This window comes from Geotrypetes seraphini, chromosome 14, assembly GCF_902459505.1.
Source record: "Geotrypetes seraphini chromosome 14, aGeoSer1.1, whole genome shotgun sequence".
Taxonomy (NCBI): domain Eukaryota; kingdom Metazoa; phylum Chordata; class Amphibia; order Gymnophiona; family Dermophiidae; genus Geotrypetes; species Geotrypetes seraphini.
In genome coordinates, this window is record NC_047097.1 from 21,331,025 (window position 1) to 21,357,424 (window position 26,400).

A 26,400-nucleotide genomic window follows, 5' to 3' on the forward strand; every position below is an offset into this window, starting at 1 on the left:
CCACAATCAGGCAAAGTACAGCATTGAGAGCCTTTAGGGTCTGCTCCTTTGTCAGTTAAAGTTTTTTTTTAGTTAAATAAAAAATGTCCTGAGGCAGTGCCGGTGTGAAAGGAAGCCTTTAATTGAGCTTAATTATTTTTTATTGCTAACCTGCACTTTTTTCCCTCCCTAGCGGTTTACAATCAGCTCATATTATCAAAGGCTCCACTGGTTGCCGTTTGAGGCTAGAGTGTTGTTTAAATTTGGATGTATTTGCTACAAAGTCTTATTTGGGTTGGCCCCATCTTATCTTGTTGCTCATTTTAGATTTTTTATATGTAAAAAAAATATACGTAGAACTGGCTGGTTTTATTTTCCTTCAGCGAAAACGTGCCGTTTTAAGAAATTTTTAGATAGGACTCTGGTGTTTCAAGCAGGAATAACGAATACATACTTGAATGCTCTTATTACTCCAGCCCTCACTTATCAGCAATTTCGGAAAGATTTTAAGACCTATCTATTTAAACAGTGCAATACTTAATAGATATCAATATCAATTTGATAAATGGATTTTTATTATTTTTATGGAATAAGGTTTACAGAAGCTTATCTATTTTAGTATAAATAATCTATAATGTGCATACTTTGAATAAATTAGGGTTGTACTTTTGTCAGTTAGTATCTTTTATTGAATTGTGTTATTTCCTTTTATAAGACACTGTTATCTGGCTCTGTATCTTAAATACTTTGTAATTTACTGTGTAAACCGCCAAGAACTGATGTGTGGCGGTATACAAAAATAAACTATTATTTTTATTATTAAACTTAAAAAGTGCTCATTCTTGTACAATCCCTCTGGAGGCTGAACTCGAGGGATCTTGTATCCTCTTTAGCCCTGGCTGCAGGGCACACAAACAAATCTTGTCCCCTCCCCTTCAGGATATCTCTCTGTGTACTTCCCATGATGCTCAGTTTGTTCCTGAAGCCCTGCTGCATGGGTGATGGTCTCATCTTGTGATTTATTTTTCAATTTCTAGTCTTTTATTTGATATGTATCATGGGTTTTGCCCACGTGCTGTGGATTAATTCTGTGGGAGTGATCCTTCAGCGGGAGATCGCAGACATCTTAAATTTTGTCTGCCTCTAGAGGGTGCTCTGTAAGCTTATACTGCAATAAACCCTCTAGACAGCCTCCATATTTTATTGGGTCTCTGGGATCGGGAGCCATCTCTCTCCTGGAGGGGCATGGCATGGTAGCAACAGAAGATGGACGGGTGCTTCTACAGCTCTTCCCTCAGCAGCACTATTCAACCAACTTGTCAGCAAATAAGGTCAAATTTACTCTTGTGAATATTTTTATTGATGAAATCTTCTGCAGCAGATATGGCTTCTGGAAGTCAGACCAGATTAGAGACAGCATTTGATGCGGGGGCCACAGCTAAATGGGCTAAACCAGACCTACCAACTCTATTAAAAGTGCCACTTCTAAGGATACCTCAGAAATGTTTGAACAAGTGATAATGGAGCTGAAATCTATGAGGGAGATGCTTCAGGATAATACAATTGAACTAAAGATATTAAAAGAAGAAATTCACAATCTCTCTCAGCAGTTAAAGGTATGTGATGATAAGACTGTGCAGTTGGAACACCGGGTTTCTGAGATGGAAGGCAGTTTGAATAAATTTCAAACTGACTATAAAGCTGTGGCTCGTCTGACTAAAGAATTGGAGGATGGGAGCCATGTCTCCCCAGGTTCGTCCGCTAAGGTGTAGAGCGCAGGCTGCTGCGGTTCCATAGAGGTACACCGGGATCGGACCTGGACCGCGTGTCTTCCCTAATTCCCCTGAGGGGTCCTGGTGGTCATTATCTGTGGTGACAGGGAAGGTGAGGTGGTCAGAAGACCTGAGGAGCTGATTTTGTCTTAGCCATGTACAAGGCTTATTTGCAGGTGGCTGGGGGGTCCTGCTTCTTCCCTGGGGGGTCTCCGGTTCTTTGGGGGGGGATCTCTCCATCCAGCATCTGCCCCGTCTAGCCCTCCCCCCTCCCTCCATCTAAGTGTTTGCAGGTTTCGTGGGATGAAGATTTTTTCCTCAGTGACGCGGTTTCACCCGATGAAGACTTGGACCTCATGGAAGACCCCCAAGATCCCCTCAGGGGGGCAGATGATGTAGGCGGTTGGGTTTCTGGACCACCAGTTGGCGAGGATGCTTTGGTCATTTTCACTGGGAAGGGCTGCAGGAGCTTATTCTTCAGGTGCTTCAGTTTTGCGTTTTGGGGAAGAAGCTAAGGATCCCCCCTCAGGTTGTGGACCCTCTGCTTCGGGGAATCCGGTCAGCCTCCCATTCTTTTCCTATGCATCAGGATATTCGGGATATGGTGCACGCTCAGTGGAAGACTCCGGACGCGCCTTTCCTCCTGGCGCGGTCCATGGCTTGTCTCTATCCCATTCCTGATGGGGATAGGGATACTTTTAAGTCTCCTGTGGTTGAAACTGTAGTCTTAGCCATTGCTTGCAGGCATATGGTGCCCATGGAAGGTGGTTCGGCCTTGAGAGACCTCAGGACCACAAAATGGAGTCTCTCCTTAAACAGAGCTTTGATGTGGCTGCCTGTCCAGGCAGCAATTTATGGCGGTCTAGTGGCCTGGGCTTGTTTCTGGTGATCCGAGTGTGTCTGCTGACTGGTCCTTAGTAGCTAAAATTGAGCTCTGTGCTTCTTATGTTTCTGATGTCATGTATGATTTGTTGCAGGCATCTGCCAAGTCTATGAGCATTAGGGTGCTACTCGTCGTACCCTGTAGCTTCATGATTGGTCAGTGGATGCGATCTCTTAAGTCGAAGCTCAGTAAATTTCCTTTTTTGGGTTCCTTCCTTTTGGGGGAAGAATTGGATAAGCTTGTTCAGGCCTTGAGTGATTCTAAGATGCCTCAGCTTCTGGAGGACCAACCTCGTCTAGTGGCTTGGGGTGGCGCCAGCATGAGTGTCTGTGTGAGTTTTGCCAATATTACCCGGACTGGGGTTCAGCCTCTTTCCCTTCCAGAGGATGATTCTTTGAACACATGCAGTCCTTTCGGGGAGCTCGCAGGAGGGGTCCGCCTGTCTGGCCCAATGACTCGGTTCGGGTCCTTCCCCAAATTTTGGTAGGTGCCCGTTTTACCAGGGGTGGGCTGAGATCACGATGGAGTTCTCTAGGAAGTGGATTGGGTTGTAGCTGGTTCCCTCCTTTCTTCCTAAGGTCATTTCTCTGTTTCATAACAACCAGTCGGTTTCCCTTCCGGTCTTGGGTAGTCAGGAGGGCTCTTTGGAGCAGAGGAAATTGTGCAACTTTAGGGTCCTTCGTGTTTATGCTCAACAGACCCAGGAGTTCGTAAGTCGGATCATCTTTTTGTCCTCGTGAGTCTTCATAAGGGGGACGGTGCTTTTTTTGCTACAATTGTTCGCTGGATCAAGGAGGATATCGCTTCAGTGTACCTTCTTCAGAAGAAACCTGTTCTGGATTTTCTCACAGCTCATTCCACTCATGGTCAGGCAGCCTCTTTAGCTGAGAGTTCTCTTGTGGATATCTGTAAAGCTGCGGTTTGGTCTTCTCTCCATTCCTTTGTTGGCCTTTACTGCATGGACATTCAGGCATGTTGGGACGTGATATTCGGTGAATGTGTTCTTGTGACGGCCCTTCAGGGGTCTCACCCATGATGAGTACTGCTTTGGTACGTCCCATCCGTCTGTTCTGGTCTGGAGGGATGATAAGGAGAAATTAGGTTCTTATCTGCTAATTTTCTTTCTTTTAGTTAATCCAGACTGGCACTGAACCCTCCCTGTCGTTTTGCTTGGTTTTCTATCAAATTTGCGGATGACACTAAACTCTGTGGAAGGGTTAGAAATGCGGAAGAGTGTGAGGACCTACAAAGGGACCTAAGCAAACTGGAGGAGTGGGCGAATAAATGGCAGATGGACTTCAATGTGGGGAAATGCAAGGTCATGCATTTAGGGAGAAAAAACCCGATGTTCAGCTACCAAATGGGGGGATTAGTATTAGAGGGAAGTAACCTTGAAAGAGATTTGGACACAACTGGTACTGGTACTGGTACTGGTGGACACAACAATGAAGTCAACAGCACAATGCGCAGCAGCCGCGAAGAAGGCAAACAGAATGTTGGGTATTATTAAGAAGGGTATTACGACCAGAACGAGAGAAGTCATACTGCCGTTGTATCGGGCAATGGTGCGCCCGCATCTGGAGTACTGTGTTCAGTATTGGTCACCGTACCTTAAGAAGGATATGGCAATACTTGAGAGGGTCCAGAGGAGAGCAACACGAATGATTAAGGGCATGGAAAACCTTTCATACACTGAAAGATTGGAGAGACTGGGGCTCTTCTCCCTGGAAAAGCGGAGACTCAGAGGAGACATAATGGAGACCTACAAGATCATGAAGGGCATAGAGAGAGTAGAGAGGGACAGATTCCTCAAACTTTCAAAACATAAAAGAACAAGAGGGCATTCGGAAAAGTTGGAAGGAGACAGATTCAGAACGAATGGACACCTGGAATGCGCTTCCAGAAGACGTAATAGGACAGAGCACGGTACTGGAGTTCAAGAAAGGATTGGACAATTTCCTGCTGGAAAAAGGGATAGAGGGGTATAGATAGAGGGCTACTGTACAGGTCCTGGACCTGTTGGGCTGCCGCATGAGCGGACTGCTGGGCACGATGGACCTCGGGTCTGACCCAGTAGAGGCACTGCTTATGTTCTGAAGAGTCGGTTTTTTCTGTGATACTTTTTCTTGGTTTTGGGGAGTGTAATAGAAGCAGCTGCATTTGATTTGTCTGGCTTAGCTGGCGACCTGTGGGGACACTTTGAAGGCTTTTTGTTCTAGTCAGTATCCAACAGTGTCTCTCTGTCCAATTCGAACAACTATTTTGTCTTCTCCATTTCTGTGGGGAGTTGTTGTGTTTATAGTTCACAATTCTTAAGTTCTTTGTTAGTCCATGCTTGGCTATTCATCAGACTGATTGTAGATGGGACTGCACAGCTCACTTGTACTACTGCTAAAAGTCAATATGTTCTCAGTCTCCACCTCCTGGCAGAAGAGCATAAATCATCTGTCTGTGCAGGTCTGGAGGGACTAAAAGAAAGAAAATTAGCAGGTAAGAACCTAATTTCTCCATACTTGACTGTACACCACCTCAATAGCCCTCATGATTGTAGGTGTTTTTAATATTTAGTATATCTGTTTCTGGAGGACTCACAATTTAAAAGTAAAAAAAGAAAAAGAGTTAAAGTGGAATTTGAACCTGGATCCCTAGTTTACAGTCCTACCTTTCCGACCTGTTTGCTGCTGTGTTCAGAATAATAATAATAATAATAATCCTTATATACTGCCAGACCACGAATGGTTCTAGGCGGTTCACAGCAGATAAGGCTGAACATCCAGTGAAAATACAGTTCAAAAAGATGCGTCAATTTCTAGAATGTACACAATACATGTTATATTTAAAAAGCATTAGGAAGCTTGGGTTACAAATTTGTCAAATAGTTGTGTTTTTAATAGTTTTCTAAAAAAAATAATAGGATGAGATTCCTGGCATGATTTTGCCAAACCAGGCGTTTATTTTGGCTGCCTGGAAAAAGAGAGTTCTCTCAAGAAATCTCTTCAAATGACACAATTTGACAGTAGGATCTGTGAATAACTGGACTCTACACGTGGGCTTACTGGAGTGATTTAAAGAGAAATGGGGACATACTGAAGGTTGATTTGAAGCAAATACTTGTGAATTTGAATAAAACTCTAGCCTCAATTGGTAGCCAGTGTAATTTTTGGTAATAAGGAGTAACATGCTCCCATTTTGTCAGACCGAAAATCAGTCAGACAGCAGTATTTTGAACCACTCTTAGTTTTTTTGAAGATTTTCTTATAGGCGCCCAGGTAGATTATATTACAATAATCAAGGATACTCAGTATCGATGACTGAACTAACAAACGAAAGGAAGCTATATCAAAATATTTCTTAATGGTTCGGAGTTTCCAAAGAACTGAAAAACATTTTCTGAGTAACAAATCTGTGTGTTCTAAGGTAAGGTGTCGATCTAAAGTCACTCCCAATATTTTTATGAACTGTTCTATAGGATAGTCAAAACCATTCAGATGTATCATTGATTCTTTAATCTAGTCACTAGGACTTGCCCTTTCTGGTGTCAACTTTCAGAGGTGAGGAAAAGTGGAAAGCAATAACTACTGGGGTGATTCATGAGGGGTCATGCGTTAATTCTTCCAGTGGTCAGTTACTCAATCAGGGCACATTTTTATACCCTGGATGTGATTGAAACAGGACTAATTTAAGAAGTCCTTTCTTGACTTGGGACATTTCTCTTCTTCAGTTATTGCTGTTGGACATCCTAAATTTATGCTTTTCCTAGTCTCGCCCTAAACATGCCCCATTTCCATTTGGATGAACTACAGTGTAGGACATCCATAGTCTGCCTTTCAAAAATCATGATTTGGGTGTTTTTGGTTGATGGACGTTTTATGACCATTTTGAGATGTCCATCTGCTTTAGGATAGAGCGCCATACAGTTAGGTTTTGGAGTATAAATAACAGATGGTTTTTCTGTTGCATATTGTAACTGTTTCCAGAACGGTGGCTTGCATCATAAAGATAATCACTCCTATGTATTAACAGGCCTCACTCTACAGACAGTGCTACACACAGGAAGATGACGCTGTCTCTTGCAGATAGGTGTTCAAAGACACAAAAGATCCGAATTCTGCCAATGGCTGGCCGGGACCCAGAATCCCAGCGTACAGAAATGATTAAGGTATTGCTGTTCTTATTTTTCTTTCTCTTGTTTTTATTTGAGACCTAGAAGCCCTTCTGCATAATTTTTGTCCTGCTTTTTCTCCGTCTTTAGAAAGAAGAAGAGCGGCTGAGAGCATCAATCCGTAGAGAGTCTCAGCAGCGTCGGATGAGGGAGAAACAGCACCAGCGCGGGCTGAGTGCAAATTACTTGGAACCTGATCGATATGATCGAGGAGGAAGAAAGCGAGGAGGCCATCAGCCTGGCAGCCATTAAGAACAGATATAAAGGAGGCTCCAGAGGTACTGTTTAATATTTTAGCCAGCTAGAGTCCTGCAAATTTTTGTGTGGTATGAACTGTTTCAATGGCATTTAGGAGGGTAAAATGACCTAACTGAAATGTGTCTCCCAACCTCCCCCCCAAAAAAAAAAAAAAATGCAGGTAAATGTGAGAGCATCGTGTGCATACGTTTTAACCATGGGAAAGGCGGTGTTCTGTTTTCTAGTGTATATGTATGGAGAAAGAAAAACCTGATGATGTTCTCTCCTCCCTAAATAGCGGATGCAGAGTACCTGGACTCTCATATATGTGCTATATGGTTGATATGGTGATGATGATGATGATAATAATGCTAGGCAGATAATTTTTTAAGAGAAAATGCAGGTTGAGATTTTGATTAGATTCTACATCAAAACCTGGCTGTCGCGGTCAGTTATAGCAAAGGTGCATGTTGCCAAAGTAAACTTGGTGAACTTAGATCATTCACCTTCTGCATTAGTGAACTTTCCGTCACCCAAGTTCTGTTTATTCTCCTGCCTGTTTTATTGTTTTATGTCATGGTCACCCAGCTAGTATACACTCATCTTTTCTACTATATTTCATCCTCAGCCCTATTTTTTTCTTTTAGTTTCACTGTTTTAATTATATTATGCTTGTTTTGTTCCCAAAAGCACATAGTAACATTAGGTTACAAATGCATAATATTGTCAACCATATAATTTGCACATTCAAAAATGGGTAGTTAAAGACTGAAAAGAATGTTAGATTTGTTTTCAGAATCATATTTTTTTACTTTTAATGCAAATATTTTTATTGGATAAAAGAAAAAAAAAAATACAACATACACAACAATACACATAGTTCAAAGCACAGAATTAGTTTGTATTACAAAGCAAAGTATGGGAAACCTTTACTTTGTGCATTAGTACCATATTTCCCCACATAGGCCCCTCTGCATAGGCCGCACCCATGTATAGGCTGCAGAAAGGGCAGCCTATGTTTAAAAACTGGAAAGATAAGCCGCCCCATGGTATTAGCTGCGGCTTATCTTCTGGTACCTTCCCTGCCTTTTACATTCATCACCCCCCCCCCCCCCGGGGTACCTTTTTAGGAAGCCCTCTTGCTGGTGCGCGGGCTCGGGTCTCCAGTGGGTGTAGGGCAGCCTGCCCTCATACCGCCCGCTGAATGGCTTGACGTCAGCTCTCACGGGACTCGCAAGAACTGACCACAGCTACTTAGCAAGCAGTGCGGGGGCAGGCATGGATAAAGAAGATATCGTGGCTGCTCTGCACCGCTGGAGACCTGAGGCCATGCGCCAGCGAGGGGGCTTCCTAAAAAGGTACCAGGGGTTGGGGGGGATGATTTAAAAGGGTTTTTTTTTTTATATCAAATTTTTATTGAAATTAAACCAACATCAAAGTAGTATATGCAGAACCAGCATACAATAAACAAAAAACAACCCACACGATCCATTCTGCTATACAAGGCCTAGCACATATACCCAACTTGGGTCAGCACTACTCATACTGCACAAGTAAAGAAAAACAACATTGCACACAGTACCCCACAGAACTCCTATCCCCCCTCCCCTCCCTCCCTATGAACATCCAAAGACCCCACCAATCTCCTCACCCCTAAATATACTATCCACAACCCCCGCCATCCCCAAATCCACCCAAAAATCCACTAACAATCAACCCTGAAGTTTTCCAAAAAGCAAAGCCCAATCCCGATAATGTACATCAAAATAACCATGTTGTTTAGCTGTTACAAATTCCATATGAAACAAATGACCCACCGCCGGTCCCTCCATTCCCCTTCAGATGGTACCATTCCCCTTTTCCAATAAGAAGCTAGCAACATTTGGCTGCTGACAACCCTAGGTGCAATAATTTTCTGTGCCACCATACAGTTCTCAATTAGTAGCCCCAATAAACAAGTCTGAGGTGTGAGTATACTATCTCCCCCAATCCAGTTCAGTCAGATATCTAGTAATCATATCCCAGTATGGTCCAACTCTAGCTACAAGTCCACCATACATGGAAAAAAGGTACCCCCCCCCTACATCTCCCAACATTAGGTACAGTAGGAAACATAACATGGAGATGGTCAAGTTTATAATACCAGCGAGATACAAATCTGTATGCATTTTCCTGAACCAACACACACACAGACGCTCTTTCAGATTTCAGAACAAATTATGCCCCATTGTCCCTCGGTCAGGGGAGACCCGAGATCTGCCTCCTACTTTGCTTTCTCCAAAATAAATAGGTTGTTTTAGTCCAGCCCCGAAGAAAAGAATACATAACAGAAATGGGATGGGGTACCCTGCCAACGAATAACCAAAAATTCTCCATATGCTCCCTACCCCCTTGGGAATCCACCAACCACCCCTGATGTGCTTGTATTTAATGGTGAAGTTGTAAATATTGAAAAAAAATCCCCAGGGTGGCAACGAATATCTCTGCTGCAAGGTAGCAAAAGGATGATCTCATGGCCCTGAAGTACATCCCGAAATACCTGGATACCCAATCTCTCCCATCTAACAAATACCCTGAAAAAACTACCCACTACAAAGGTGGGTTCTTTCCGGATAGCAGCTAAAGTTGATGTCTCCGCATCCCCCAGCCTACTGCCTTCTCATTTACCCCACAATACAATAAGATGTTTAAGAAAGGGATTCCCCATCCCCCGCAATCTAGCCCCTGTAGATAAGGACCCCCACATCCAGTCCTGCAAAGGCTGCTGCCCAATCCAAAATTGTTCCATCTGTACCTCCAAATCATTCCCTTCCAAAGACCAATCCAAAATAAATTTGAGTTGAGCTGCCTGATAATACTAGAGAAGATTCAGTACAGCCCTCCCAGCCCTCTAGGGGCCCACATAACTCTTTTTGTCAACCTAGAAGCCTTAAGTCCCCAAATAAACCGAAAAAACATTCTCTTCAATCCCATCAATATCCCCCGGGGAATTGGAATAGGAAGTGTTTGAAATAAAAACAACAGCCTGGGAAGGATATTCATTTTTAACATTGCTATACGGCCCCACCATGACAACCACAACCCACTCCACTGCTGGAGATCCCATTGCACCAAAGCCAATAAAGGCTCATAATTAGCTGAATAAAGTTGGGCCAAATCCCTGATAATCTGGATCCCTAAATACCGAAGCTTTGCCCCGCCAAATGAAAAAGAAATCCATGTTGAATCCTCTCTTCCACACCTTCCTCCAAATTAACACCCATCAACTCCGTTTTGTCCATGTTCATGTTGAACTCTGCCAGACACCCATAAAGATGGAAAATATCTAGAAGAATGGGGAGCGTATCTTCTGGATCGCGAAGATATAGCAAAATGTCGTCAGCAAATAATGCAATGCGATGCTCCTGATTCCCCATCTGGACCCCCTGCAAACCTGGATGGGAGTGGATCGCAGCCGCTAAAGGCTCGATGGATAATGCAAAGAGCTTAGGGGACAACAGGCATCCCTGCCGGGTACCCCTTCCAATTGAAAAAAATCTGTGTATGACTCTTCAATCTTAATACTAACCCTAGGCCTGGCATATAAAGCTCTAACCCAGTAACAAAAGGATGAACCCAAACCCATTTTAGCCAGAACAGCCCAAAGGAAATCCCAAAGAACCCGGTCAAACGCTTTCTCCGCGTTGATTGCCACTGCCATCCCCCTGAAGAAGCTGGGCCTCCCACATCACATGCAAGGTACGTCGCACATTATCCCGTACTTGGCGCCTAGGTATAAACCCCGCTTGGACAAGCCATGGAAGAACGCGAGCCAACCGCAGGGCCAACAACGTAGCAATGATCTTAACATCCACATTTAAAAGTGAAATAGGTCTATAGGCCCCGAAACTGGTCACATCCCTCCCCAGCTTCAGCAGGATAATTATTCCTGCATCCCTCATGGATCCCAGGAAAACGCTACCCTCGTGAACCCTATTTGCTACCCTAACCAACAAAGCATTAAGTATATCCTGAAAGTTTTTATAAAACAGGCCAGTAGACCCATCCAACCCAGGCACCTTTCCAGGCTTCAAACCTTGAATTACCCCCAGCACCTCAGGTTCCGAGACTGGCTCATTCAATCTTTCTTGCTCCATCTGGGACAGCTGTGGTAAAAGCAAACCATCCAAAAAAGCTCCAAGAGTCTCCCCCGAGGTTGGAGTGCCTCCCTTATATAAATCATTATAATAAGCCATAAAGTAGGCCTGTATCTCAGAATCTGTGCGATGAACCCTTCCTCCACTCCCTTTGATTTCCTGGATCATAGCTACAGATCTTTGCTTTCGAAGGAATCTAGCCAGTTGAGCCCTAGATTTATTCCCATATTCAAAAAGACTCTGCTTCAATCTAACTCTCATAAAAACCACATCCTCCAGCTGGAACTTCTGTAGTTCCTGTCTTAAAGCCCTCAATTGATGAACCACCCAGGATCTATTGTTTCTTTATGCTATAACTCCAGATTCAATAATTCTTCCCTCAAATACAGGGTCCGCTCATCTCTGTTCCTCGTTTTCCTCGCCCCCCACATTTAATCAAGACCCTCCGCACAACAGCCCAGAGGATCCCGTCACGCACATCCTCTGTATCATTCTCTTCCAAATAACAAGTGATAGAAAGTTGTACCTCCTCAATCACCTTAGGATCTCCTAGTAAAGATTCATATATACAGGTACTTATTTTGTTCCTGGGGCAATGGAGGATTAAGTGACTTGCCCAGGGTCACTAGAGCAGCACTGGGATTTGATCCCTCAACCTCTGGAAAAAAGGCAGCAGCTCTACCACTAGGCCACTCCTTACCTCCATCTCAGTAACATCACCACAGACTCCACCTCCTACAAAACACCCTGTAAAAGTTACACCAAATCGAGCCCCTTAACATACCAGATGCGGGTGGAATGCCATCAACAGGAAATCTAAGAAAGTGCAAACGGTGATGGAGGCATGGAAGGTGTTGAAAGAATTGGGGTGTTGGAACATTCCAGGCACGGAGCCAGGACCATCTATATATGTAAACTGCTTTGAATATGTAACCATTAAAAGGCGGTTTATAAGTCCCATTCCCCTGGCACAAAAATTTGAATATTTGTTTCTGTGTTACAGATATGCATAAGATTGATTTACTTGCATTGCCCCAAATGCATGCAAATCTAACTCATGAATATTCATTGTGGATATCCTGAAAATCTGATGGAACTAGGTGTGCCCTGAGGACTGGGTTGAAAGTGGCTGAAATAAGGGGAAGCATCTGAATTCTGCTATGTATTCTTTTTTTTAAGGATGTTTTTATCATTGTGGGGTATCTGTCTGTTGAATTGAAGATGTAGGTTTTCTACTAGTGTTCTGTCCCATTCTGCGATGTTTTGTAACTCTAAAAATGTGCAATGAGATCTTTCAACCCTACAGAGAAGAAAGGGCCTTGTTTTAATGTTCAAATCACAGGGTAGTTTTATAATGGCAAAACTAAGCTGTAAAATCTATGCACTCATCCATACTCTCTTCTCCTACAGATGAACGAGCTAGAATCTATTCTTCAGACAGTGATGAAGGGTCCGATGAAGACAGAGCACAACGATTACTCAAAGCAAAGAAACTCAACAGTGATGATGAGGTGAGCTGAAAGCAATCTTAAAAACTTGACGCTTTCTAAAGAATAACTGCCACTGGTTAAAAAATTTTGTTTACTCCCCTGTGACATGTTGCTGCATTGGAATATATAACTGACATAAGTGATGGGCATCAAAGCAACATGTTGTCTAATATCTCTTCCTGTAGGGATCTGCGTGAAATTCCTCATGCAGGTTGCTCTAGAGCAGAGATTCTTAACCATGCTTCACAGGGCTGGCATACAGCAACAGGGGATTTTTTTTTTTTAGTGTGCGGCATGTCTTTATCCCAGGACAAACAGGCAGGTATTCTCACATATGGGTGATGTCATCTACGGAGCCCGGATGCAGATGCCTCACAAGCAGACTTGCTTGAAGAAACTCGAAGTTTCGAGTCGCCCGCACTGCACATGTGCGAGTGCCTTCCTGCCCAGCACAGGGCGCGTCTCCTCAGTTCTCAGTTTTCCGCGAAGCCAAGAAGTCCGTCTTTGACTCTCTGTGCATATGACCAGGAAAGAAAGGTGTATACTCCAAGAATGACAGCTGGTTAATAGTTGCTGATATCACATACTTGTGAAGTGTATAGTGTAGTTTCTGTTGTTAATAAACTTATCAATCATGTTCCTACTCGTTTTTATGTAGAATTGCTGCAGACTCTTAATGACATTTCTCATCGGGTGTCTTAAAGCACAGCGGCCACACCTCGATTTGCACGATGACAGTGCTGCCAAGCCATCCAGTTCTAAGATGGTGATGTTTTAGCCAGTCCTGGTTTTGAATTTTTATATCAAAGTGGTGTGGTATTTGTAGTCCCTCTATTTGTCTGTTGAAATTGGTGCTATGATTTCCAAAAAATATCAGGATAGGGTTGTTGGAAATCTAGAACTGGTCTAAAATCTCATCTCAGAACTGAATAACTTGGCAGCTATGCTGTGACCACAGAAAAAGTCCCTATTCTTCCTTTTTCTCATTGTGGCTTTTGTCAGGACTGTTAGGGAATCATTATTTATAAGTCTGTCTTCGTACGAGTAGAAGATTTTCCTTTATTTTGTTATGTGAAATTTATTTCAGGAGATTGAACCTTCAGGAAAGAGAAAACTAGAAGAAGAGGACAAAGCAAATAAAAAGCACAAGAAATATGTGATCAGTGATGAGGAAGAGGAGGAGGAAGAATTATAAGATATAAAAATGGACAAAATTTCCTTTTTCAGGAAACAGAACTGTACATTTGTAGTAGAACCATACTGTAAGTAAACCATAATGAAATTTTGATTAAAAAATTTCAGCGATTCATTTATGTATTTTGAAGATGTAAACAATAAATGTAAATGTTTTATGTTTTACACTTACCAGTTATTTATTTCATTCGATGCAGATTGCAGTTCAACAAAATTTGAAAAGCTGTTTCCTTTTGTTTTGATTTCTACATTTCTTTAGTTTCTGGGTAATTAGATAAGGCCCTAATATACAGGAAGAATTCTTATGTCAAATTTTGAATTGAGCTGGATTCAGAAGATGAAAAGCCTTCTCTAATTTCAGCCATGAAGATGAGAACATGCAGCTTATGATAAATTTAATTGCTGGAGATTGCTCCATAGCAAGCATGTTAGTGCAGATTTCTTCTTGAATAAACTCATTTTATAAATTCATTGATTTTCTCATAAGCCACCTTAAAAATTCACTAAACAGGGCTGGCTACCACTGTCTTAGACACCAGCAATTTTCACACTACCTCACTGGAGCCTGGCCTTAACTGGGACTTCCTTTTCAGTAACATGAAGAGCTTCTAAATAGGTCTTGTCGTTTACAATATGGCAAACATAGTTTTTGTGTGTAATTTTAAAACTGCTAACATCCATACATTTTCTAAAATTTATGTATTTGGAAACAAAGTTAATGACTATTAGTAGCCATGTAATTGCGCTTTGTTGAAAGATAAGTTTATACAGGAAAAGATTGTGTGTGTGTGTGTATCTGTGTATCTGTCTATAAAACAGAAAAGCAAAAAAATTCACTCTATGAATGATACTGCCAAAACAGCTGTTCACCAAGTCAGCTTCACAAACAAAAGAAAATACCTCAGATAACTGGAGAGGTGAACCTACTACCCATGCATCACAAGCAGAAAAAACTTTCATTAGTGTGAGGACATCGAGGTGAAAAAACTAGTGATATCTCTTCAAATAAATGCTTAGTCCAAACCGTGAAGTCCACCAGCCGACGATCGTTTCGTGGCAAAAAATGCTACTGCTTAAGGTCCTCAGTGAAAAAAAAACCCTCAGTTCAGTGGACAAACTATCTGTTTGACGTGTTTCTCCTCTGCAAATGAGCACAATGGAGGAGGAGAGGAAAAACACGTTGAACAGATAGTGTGTCCATTGAACTGAGATTTTTTCACTGAGGCCCTGAAGCAGTGGCTTTTTTTGACGCTAATGAAAGTTTTTTCTGTCTGTGATGCATGGGTGGTGGAGTGTGGATTCACCTCTCCAGTTTTCATTTCTGTCTATAAAACATACACACAAATGCATTCTTTATCCCAGGACAAGCAGGCAGCATATTCTCTACATGTGGATGACATCACCGATGGAGCCCCTTAACGAACGTTTTTGCAAGCAGACTTGCTCGAAGACCGTCAGGCTTGCGATTGGCGAATGTGCGCGTGCCCCTCCCGCCCTGCCTAGGGCATGCATCTCCTCTGCGTGTCCTCAGTTCTCTGTTTTCCGCGGAGCCAGAAGCACTGCTCCCTTGCTTCGCGCAATCTCGTCCCTCTTGCACCATGGCTTATTTGGTTCATTTCTTTTGAGTCGCTGTGCTCACTTCTTTAGAGTCGCTGTTCTCACTTCTTTATTTTCATTTTTTTCAGTTTGTATAATTTTGACCGGGTTCCCGGTCTTCCTCTGGCCGCCTAGCCTCGTGGGGCCGCAACCCTCCTTTTTCTTATGTCCCGGCCTCGTTCCGGGTTTAAAAACTGTACCAAGTGCAACCGGGTTATCTCCATCACCGATCCTCATCATTGGTGTGTGGAGTGCCTAGGTGCAGAACATCCCTGTTGTGCGATTTTGCAACCGCGGGCTCTTCATCGATGGGTGGCCAAAATTCTTCAACTTTTTGGCTTCATGGATCCTGCGGGACTGGCTTCGAGCTCGGCCTCAATGCCCTCGTTGTGCACCTCAGCCTCAAAGTTCCCGTCAGCCTTGGCCCCTCCTGCTACTCCGACCTTGGGTAAGTCTCCTCTTCCCTCCTCAGGTATGCCGGCGAAGAAGCCTATCTCGGAATCTCATGTCAGCGCTGCCTCTTTGGCGTCTTCGAGACATCAATCTAAGCGTGCCTCCTCCCGTAGGGAATACTCTTCCTCGAGGTTGCCTCTGAAGGAGCGCACTGCTGCACCTCTGACCCACCTGCCTTTGGTCTCGGTGCCTAAGTTCGAGGACATGCTTAAGGTTTTTATTACCACACAGTTTTCCTCGGTGGTAATCCAACTAGTCCCGACTTCGACACCTTTGACTTTGGTCTCGATCCAGTCAAGGTCTGACCAGCCTGAGCGTCCCCTCATCTCTCGAGGCCTCACGCGTAAAACTCGTTGGTTTCCCTTGAGCGAGTCTTCTTCCCCTGAGTCGCCGGTGACTTTTCGGGGGTCCAGGCCGGGGACAATTTTTTTCCCCGCTACTGTAGCGAGGCTCGCCGCTTCTAAACGGGCCCGGGCTTCCCCGCCCTGTCGGGGCCAGTCTCCGACCTCGAGACCATCCAGACACGTCCTCGAATTGGACTCTAGTGCAGTGGTTCCCAACCCTCTCCTGGAGGACCACCAGGCCAGTCGGGTTTTCAGGATAGCCCTAATGAATATGCATGAGAGAGATCTGCATATAATGGAAGTGACAGGTATGCAAATCTCTCTCATGCATATTCATTAGGGATATCTTGAAAACCCGACTGGCTGAGGGGTCCCCAGGACAGGGTTGAGAACCACTGCTCTAGTGTATGTTCCCCATCGAGGCGATTGCCAGCTTCTAAAGGGCATGCTTCAAAGCCAGTTGGGGATTTTTCTTATACCCCGTCTTCTCCGAGGCTTCCCCAGCGATTTTCCTCGGACCCCAGAGTCTTCTTCGGTCCATCTGGCGCGGGGCCATTCCTCGACGCCCCCTACATGCCGTAGTCGATCCTCATTGGTCTTCCGTTCCCGGGACTCTGAGGCTCCAGCTTACTACTCCAGGGAAGTTTCTCCCTCTTTCTCGGCTGCACCCCGGTCTCGATTGGAGTCTGCCCCTCGTTTCATCTCTAACATGGGCAGAGCTCTGCACTTGGATCTTCAATCCGACTCCCGCTTTACCCAGGAATACCTGGTGGAACTGGGAGTTGACAAGGCACCCCGTGAGGCGCTTCACCTTCGGTTGCATCAGGTTCTCCGGCAGACTTTTCTCCGGAACCTGGAGACTCCTTATGCGGTCAGGGCTATTCCCTCCAAGTTGGAGTCCCGTTACCGGACTATCCAGGTGAAAGGGTTTGAGAGTGCTCAGCTTTCCCACCTGTCCTTGGTGGTTGAGTCTTCCTTGAAGAAGTCTAAATCTTCGAAGGTCTGCCGTCCCCCCGGGCAGGGAGGGACGTACGATGGACAAATTTGGTCGCCGCCTTTATCAGAATTCGATGATGGCGAACCGTGTCCTTAACTATAATTTCATCTTCAAGTCCTACCTACGGTTCTGTGTAGATGCCCTCCGCTCGTTCTGGGAGGTCGTACCATAGCCTCGGCGTCAGGAGTTTCGTCTCCTCGAGGAGACCCTCTCCCAACTCCGCCTGTATATGTTTCAGGCCTCTTACGATGCCTTTGAATTGTCCTTGAGAGTTACTGCCTTTGGGATCACCATGCGTCGCCTTGCTTGGCTCCGGATTGTGGATATGGATCTGAATCTACAGGATCGACTTGCCAATCTCCCGTGTGTGGGTCATGAGCTCTTCGATGATTCCATTGAGACAGCCACGAAACGCCTCTCGGACCACGAGCGGTCCTTTGCGTCTCTGGTGAAACTTAAACCAAAGGCCCCTCCGGCTTGCCAGTATAAAATTCCTCTCCGGAGGTATCCATTAAAATCCACTCGTACTTTCTCTAGGCTTCCTTCAAAACAGCCTCTACAGCAGCAGTAACATCAACCTAAGACTCAGCCACCGGCCCCGGCAAAGCCCGGGCCGTCCTTTTGACAATTCCAGTCCGAGCCTTCTATCATCCGGGACGGGTACTCCCTCCACTTCAGTCACATACCCCCAGACCTGCCTCCAAGAGAGTTTCCTTCTGCTCAGTCTCAGCTTCCCCACCTTCTGCAGGAATCTCAGGCCCTTTTTCGCCTTTGGGCAGTCGAGGAGGTTCCTCCGGAGCAGTGGAACTCCGGATTATATTCCTGGTACTTTCTGGTACCCAAGAAGACGGGGGATCTGTGTCCGATCCTGGACTTCCGTGCTCTGAACAAGTTTCTAGTCCGGGAACGATTCAGAATGCTCACCCTTCCCACGTTGTATCCCCTCTTGGACAAGGGGGACTGGCTGTGCTAACTATACCTCAAGGAGACGTACACGCACATTCCAATACACCCGGACTCTCGCCGGTATTTGAGATTCTGGGTGGGGGATCTCCATCTCCAGTATCATGTTTTTCTCTTCGGCCTGGCGGCCTCTCAGGGTTTTCACGAAATGTCTGGTTGTGGTAGCTGCGGCCCTGCGCCTCCGCGGCCTGCAGGTGTTTCCCTACCTCGACGACTGGTTAATCAAAGCATCCTCTAGCTCCAAGGTCGTGCGAGCGACGAGGCAGACCATCTTGCTCCTTCAGAGTCTCGGCTTCGAGGTGAACTTTCACAAGTCTACCCATCCCAGTCTCTCGAGTTCATCAGAGCGGTCCTGGACATGGTTTGTCTCTGCTCCTTCTTGCCCCGGCCTCGTCAGGAGGCCCTAATCCGTTTGTGCCGAAGGGTGGCCCATCTGCACTCGGTGCCAGCTCGGCTCATGATGGTTCTCCTAGGTCACATTGCCTCTACGGTTCACGTGACTCCTTTTGCCAGACTTCACCTCCATGTTCTTCAATGGACTTTAGTGTCCCAATGGAACCAGGATCGGGATTCTCTCTCCTGATGCATTGTCGTGACTCCTTTGTTGAGGAGGTCTCTTCGTTGGTGAATGCTCTCTTCAAATCTTTCTAGAGGTTTTCTGTTTCATGCTCCTCCTCCGCAAAAGGTCCTCACGACGGACTCGTTGACCTATGCTGGGGGGCTCATCTGGACAGTTTGCGCACTAGGGTCTTTGGTCCCGTGCCAACCGCCTTTGTCACATCAATCTTCTGGAGCTTCGAGCGATTTTCCTCACTCTGAAAGCCTTTTATCACCTACTTCGCGACCGGGTAGTGCTAGTTCGCACGGACAACCAGGTCGCCATGTATTATATCAACAAACAGGGGGGCACAAGGTCCAGGTCCCTTCCCCTTTTCCTGCAACATCTCCCTGCCCCATCTCTCCTCCCTCTTGCTTCCCCCTCCTATGGTCCAGCTCTTCCCTCTTGCTTCTTCCCCCTTTGGCCAAGTATCTCTCCTCTCTCCATGATCTAGCATCACTCTCTTTCCTGCTTTCCTTTCTTCCACATAATTCAGCATATCTGTCTCTCTTCCCTCTTATTATCAAAATCTGTCCCTTCCTCCCCTCTACCTCCAGGGTCAACATCTCTCCCTATCTATTGTTGTCCAGTATCTATCTGTCTCTCCCTCTATTCCACTGATACTCCTGGGTCCAACATTTTCCCTCTCTTCCTTCTTGCCCTCCCACTGCCCATTTTCTCTGTCCTTCCCTTCTATCCCAGGGCTTATCACCTCTCCCTCCATGCCCCACCCTCATATGGCATTTCCCCCTCTCAAGCAAAAAAATTGACTGTGTTGGGTCCAATGCTCTCAGCGGACTGGGTCTTGAAAGTTTTCTATGTAGATTGCTATGCTGATATTTTAATAAAGTCCATATCAAGAACATCTTGTTTCCAAGAAACACTGTGGTGGGGATATTTCCTCCTTTCAAACAGCCCTGTCTATCTTTAAACATTTTTCTTCACAGACGATGTTGCCCTCAGCATGTCTAATACACTGCCTGCCACCAGCCCCAGAGACTTTCCTCTGCTGTGTTCTGCCCAGGTGGAAACAGGAAGTTGCAGCAGAGGCCGGAGGTAACAGCTTGTTAGAATCGCTGCCGCTGCCAGCAACCCTTTTGAAGGAGATGGGGGGAAGGGACATTTAGGACTGGTACTAAGGGTAAGAGATGCTGAACCACGGGGGCTGAGGGACCCCTGTAGCTATGGGGCCCAGGACAGCTGTCCTGTCCCCCCCCCCTTACTGGCCTCCATTCTGTTGCCTGATCTGGGGAAGGATGGGCCTTTCATTTGGACCTGTTGCAACTAGTTTGTGCCCCGTTAGTGAATTTATCCAGGTTCAAAAAAGGTGCATGTTGAGAGTACAAGATGTACTTGTCCCTGTACAGTTTTTGGATCTTATCACCATTTCCATAGTAAGTGAATATTCAGCTTTACTTAAACTGGATGTGTATAGTTTGCTTTCTAAATCTTTTCTGTATTAAGAGTAGTAATACTCAAAGAAAACCATAGCTGTTCAGGAGCTGTTATGGTGCCAGTCTGGTCATGCATACAGGGTCTGCTCTACAGCTGAGCAGCATCTGGCATCCTGCCCTTTCTTGTCCCTGGGATTATAATGCAGGAGAAATGCTGAGACAGCACATGCAGAACCACAGTAACACAGAGGACTGATTCATACTGCTGAGTTACAGTATAGATAGATCACATGGATAGATGACTATATCATGTCTTAGTTGGTTATTGTTGTCTGCAGCATTTCCTGTTCAGTGGAGGGCATAGTCACAGACTGTTAGACAGATTTCTGTAGATCATAAAATTAACAGTTGTGTTCCTTATTTACTTCTGCTCAGATGTAACTTTTTGGATAGAAGTCACAGTGAACATGCTTGTGCAGATACCTTGACAAAGATAGATGTGCCAGACAGCCACCCCGGCAGGGCCAACTTAACCATTAGCCAAATCTGGATATTCAGTGTCAGTATCTGGATAATGGCTGGCTCTGAATATCTGGCTAAGGTGGACAGTACTGGAACTTATCCGCGTAGGTTCAATATTTTGTCTTATTCAGTTAGCCCAGGGGGAGCAACCTCAGTCTTCGAGGGCCACATTCTACTCAAGTTTTCAGGGTTTCTCCAAAGCAAATGCATGAGATCCATTTGCATACAATAGAGGCAATGCATGTAGATAAATCTCATACATATGACGGGAAATCCTGAAACCCAACTGGATTGTGGCCCTCAGGTTGCCCACCCTTGAGGTAATGTATCTGGATAACTTAAGACAGCTCTTTATCTACCTTGGCACTGTGTACATAGTGCCAGGGTGCTCTGTAGGGACTTGATTCCAGATGATATTGTTATTTGGATAAGTGCTTTTTAATACTCGCCTTATAATCTCTTTCAAAAGCTAGAAAGTAGAGTCCTCCTGAATATATGAGATGGGTTATTTGAACCCAAAACCTGTTCGCTGGCAAGGAGAGACTTTCACTGCTCAATCAGCAAAGCTAAGTCTTTCTGAAAAGGCAGTGTCCACTTGGAAACCCTAAGTATACATGCAATTGCTCTCATCCTTTACTACCGCTGGGGGCTCAATAAGTAGAATCCATGTACAGAATGTGATTGATTATATTTATCTAAGATGAAGGTGAAAATTCTGGAAGTGGGTCAGATTTCTCTGGCTATAATTGGATACTAGAGTTTAAATACTTGGATTAGACCTCGCAGGAGAGTGCATTTCCAACAAAGGTCCAGATATGTTTATAATGTGAAATCTGAGTCAGTTGCATCATCTGAGACTTAAGACTTTTCATATTGAAACTGAACCTGAACCTGTTATGAATCGCTTGCATTCATCAACAGCTGCTATTTTAAACCTGCAGTTGGAAACTTTCAACCTTAACTGCAACTGTATGGATGGAGAGGCTGAACCATTTGCCATTATTTGTGTTAAAATGGAACAGGTTTCTGGGAGATAACCAGGCTGGCAAATTACTTGTTCCTTCAAACTCTCCTGCACCCCCACCGGAAGTCTGATTTCTTATAGGTTCTTGGGTGATGCAGAAATGTATGTGATCCTCTCAGGCCTTAACCAGCCTGTGGAAAACATTGTAACATTGTTTTCTCATGTTGCAATATTGCTCCAGAAGGTTTAGCAAAGAATGTCTCAGTGGTTTGTTTCAGCTTAGAAATACATCGGAGAGCATACCTGGGATCCCAAATTACTGATGGGCTATTTTACAATACAAGTACAGTATAAGAACTTCTGTTCTGCCACAATGCCCAGTGGGTTTATTGAGGATTACAAAAGATAAAAAGGGGGAACATAATATCAATGATTTACCTTTAACTTAATACAATTGATAATAAGTTTCAAAAGTAGTTTAGCTATTTATAAACCTACAAATACTACCTTCTCAGGTATAACTTTTCTAAAAAGATAGGTTTTCAATAGTCTTCTAAATCTAATATACAGAAAATGACGGCAGAGAGACCCTCTTAGTCCATCCAGTCTGCCCAATAAGGTGACGAGTCCTGCCCACCACTCAGTGAGGAGTGACCTAGAGGTAGAGTTGCTGCCTCAGCACCCTGAGGTTGTGGGATCGAATCCCAGCGCTGTTCCTTGTGACCCTGGGCAAGACACTTAATCCGCCATTGCCCCAGGTACAAAAATAAGTACCTGTATATATGTAAACTGGTTGACTGTGTAACCACAAAAAGACAGTATACTAGTTCCATCCCAGGTCACCTATATTTAAATGCTGGTTGTGTAAGTCACATAAGCAGTCAAACATGATGGGGATGAAGTGATGCTGATAGTAATTATTAGTCAAGATGACTTCCCTTTCCTCCTGAACCTTCACCTATCTCTTGCCTCATGCAGGACACAGATCATACAAGTCTGTCCAGCATCAGCCTCCTTTCTTCCATGATGGATTTGGCCACTCTTTGTATCTTGCTACATGCTGGACCCAGACCATTCAAGTGTGTTCATCATTGGCCTCCGTTCCCTCAAGCTGGATTTAGCCATGTGCAGGACACAGACCATACAAGTCTGTCTGGCATCGGCCTCCGTTCTCCCATGCTGGATTTGGCCACTCTTCTCTATCTCTCATTCTTTGTGATATTTGGCAAATAGTGAGATACAAAGAAGAATGACCAAATTCACCATGGGCGAATGGAGGTCAATGTTGGAAAAGACTTGTCCTGTCTGTGTCCCATACGTGGCCAAATCTAGCATGGAGGAAAATTTTGGTCTCAAACTAGAGGGTAAGGAATTCCAACATTTTACGGCCATATTTGAAAAGGAGGCCATTAAGAAGTGTTTAAAAAGTATCTTATATGCAGATTGAAATAAGAGTATTCCAAGTGTGGTCTGACCATTGCTCTGTAAAGCGGCAAAATGACGTCTGCCGATCTACTCGTGATTCCCTTCTTATCATGTCCAACATCCTATTTGCCTTCTTTGCGCCGCCGCACATTGAGAGCTAGACGGCTTAAGGGTCTTATCTATCAGTACCCTCAGGTCCCTTTCTTGTTCGCTTTTGCCCAATATTACGCCTAACAATATATATTCATGTTCCTTGTTTTTCCTACCCAGGTGCATCACTTTGCATTTTTCTATGTTGAACTTCATCTGCCACTTTTCCGCCCATTTCTCCAGCTGGTTCAAATCCTTCTGGAGATCCTCGCTGTCCTTTTGTGATCCAACTGCCCGACATAGTTTTGTGTCATCTGCAAACTTGATTATATTACTTGTCGTTCCCTCTTCCAGGTCATTTATGAAGATAATTGAATAAGATGGGCCCAAGAAACCGAGCCCTGGGGTATGCCGCTTGCCACCTTCTCTCAGTCCGAGAAATTCCCATTAATGCTTACCCTCTGCAATCTATTCTCTAGCCATTTGCCTATCCATCTGAGTACATCCCTTCTATTCCGTGGCTTTGTAGTTTCCTCAAAAGCCTTGCGTTGCGGGACCTTGTCGAACGCTTTCCTGGAAGTCCAAGTAAATTATATCCACCGGGTCTCCGCTATCGATTTGTTGTTCACCTTCTCAAAAAATTAAAGTAAATTCACAAGCATGATTTCCCCTGCTCTCATTAGGTCATGATTTTCCAGGTGTTACACTAAGCTATCCTTGATTAGTGCTTCAACCATCTTCCCAGGAACCGATGTAAGACTCACAGGTCTATCAGTTGCCAGGTTCTCCTCTCGATCCTTTTTGAAGATTGGGATGACATTTGCTATCTTCCAGTCGTCCCGGTATTTGACCGGTTCAATTGACATGTTTAGCTAGGATTTGTAATAGTTTCTCCAGTTTCAACCTTAAGCTCCTACATGAAGAAACATTAATGTAGGAAAGTTCACAGTCATAAATCAAACTGACTGGGTCTGTACTTTCCAGCATTTAAATCACCTCCCCTGCCCCCCCCTCCCTTGGCATGATTTTCTTTTCTTGGTTTCATTTGTGTTTTGCATGATTTTGACATCGTAAATGAAGCACCTTGATAGAGGTCTCCGGTGCAGTGTTAAGACACATAGGGTTACGATATTTGTGAAGACAAAAAAAAGAGGATACATGGCTCCACCCTGACCTTCTGGCCTCACCCCTCACTTAGGCAGTTGCCAGCTGTGTGTAGTGAGTAGGGCAGCTGAAGACAGTTTGCTGCCTAAGGCAAGGGGTCCGTTGGTGCCCATCCCCAGCATCCAAAATGAGAGTGCGGCAAGGACTAGGCCAGCTGCCTAGGGTAGCAGCAAAGCAAAACAATAGATCCTGCAGCCAGGATATATGAAACAAAGACCGCACGATTCTTTAACCATGTTTCTGTGTTTCTATCGGACAAACTGCAAGGAGTCCAGCGAGGACGAGCCCACAAGAGCACAAGCAGAAAAACAAAAGTGGGACGGGACAATGGACTTTCCTCTAAGCCACCAGTGTCAAACCAAACATTTGGTTTGACTGCAGTCTGGTCCTTTGAACATTGGTGGATGAGTGGAAGGTCCATTGTCCCGTCCCACTTCTGTGTTTCTATCTGCATATGTTTATCTGCTTTTCTGCAAAAAACACAATGAAGATGCAAGATGCTCAAACGAGAGCAAAAGAGAGGAAGAGAGTAAAAGAAAAGCTCAGTTTAACACACCATAATATCAGTTATATGGGAGCTGATATTCTAAGAGACTTATTCAGTTAGCAAGTACTGGTAACTGGATAGATGCTGATGATAGGGATTTTCTGAAGCACATAAGGCTGTAAATGTTGCTGTGGTTGGCCACCTTAAAAGCGGCCATCAATCATGTGTCAACCGTTGTAATGGCACCGGGTACAGAATCGCGTCTGCAGCAAAGGTAGGCGCTGGAAATGGAGGCCAGGGTTTACAAACGCTGCCTTGTCATAGGCAACCGGAGTCTTCTTAGCCACTGTGTCCATGTTCTCTGAATGCAACTTCCTGTTTCCTCAGGGGTAGGATGCAGTGCCAAGAAGAACTCCAGGGCTGGCAGCAAGGCAGCATTTGTAAATTGCTGCTGCTGCTGACCGTGATTGTAGGCCAGTAAAGGTAGAGTTGAGGGAATGAGGAACAGTGAACAACTTGGAAGGAGAGCTGCCAGCCGGGAAGAGAAGGGTGATAGAAGGAGAGATGGTGGAGATGAGGGTGAGGGGGAAGGTACTGAATGGAAGGAGAGGTGCTGCTCCCTGGAAAGTGCTTCCTCCAGCCTCTCTTTGGACCTTGGCAGCTGTCCTATTGATAGGAGGGAGGAGGTTCCAGCGAATCATCTTGAAGAACAGCATGCGTCAGTAGATCAGGTGACCATTCCAGCTTGACCTGAGATGACCTGGCACAGGCCGTGCATCTGCATTTTACATTGACTGCTGCAGTAAGTTCTGGACTTTGGAACTGAATTTTAATTTTCAGCAGCTCGCTGTCTGCTGCCACCACACCCCAAATAGCAAAACCCTGGGACAAAATGACAAAATAAGAAGTCACATGGACACCCTGTTGGAGTGCCAAAAAAGGACATGTCTGGGAAACCTGGACATATGGTAACCCTACAGACATATAACCTGTCTTACAAACTGGAGGTAGACAGTAGATGAGCATTTCAAAGTTTAGCTGAAAACCAATTTCATTCAAAAAGATTTGATTGCATTATGTAGAGTTTTTATTTCTTAAGTTATATTGTTTCTAAAATAAATATATGCACTGAACCTCCCACTATCTGGCAGCTCCTCTAAATCGTTTTATAGATGCATAATTAAAACAACATATGTGGACCTGATCAGAATCCAGCTTCTTAAATTAGCCTCATCCAGACTGGGATTTGCTGACATTAATCATCATATGAGTGTATTTCAGCGTGGATGGCTCACATTGGCAGTACATCTTAGAGACTGGAATTCAGGAAGTTGTGTCCAAATTGCAAACAGTTTTGCCAGTTTGAAATACAACATTAGATAAATGGTGTTTTATGAACAGTGAGGCAAAATTTTAAAACGTATTGCTTGAGTAGCTGCACAGTTAATCTGATTTGTCTGGAACTGAAATGCCTAAGGAGATCTCAACAGAAAAGGGAACTAATTTTGTATCTAAAACATTGCAGCTGCAATAGAAAATGCCTGAATTTG

The 26,400-nt window shown here is 44.6% G+C and overlaps 1 protein-coding gene across 1 annotated transcript in view; it reads left to right on the plus strand.

The window, feature by feature from the left end:
* The window catches only part of LEO1 (LEO1 homolog, Paf1/RNA polymerase II complex component), a 49,500-nt gene extending 35,476 nt beyond the window's left edge, over window positions 1–14,024 (plus strand). The window contains 5 exon segments of the mRNA XM_033920899.1: window positions 6,658–6,793; window positions 6,887–7,003; window positions 7,005–7,074; window positions 12,580–12,680; window positions 13,747–14,024. Coding sequence (XP_033776790.1) covers window positions 6,658–6,793; window positions 6,887–7,003; window positions 7,005–7,074; window positions 12,580–12,680; window positions 13,747–13,854 — 532 coding nt within the window. The 3' untranslated portion in view covers window positions 13,855–14,024.
* The last annotated feature ends 12,376 nt before the right edge of the window (window positions 14,025–26,400 follow it).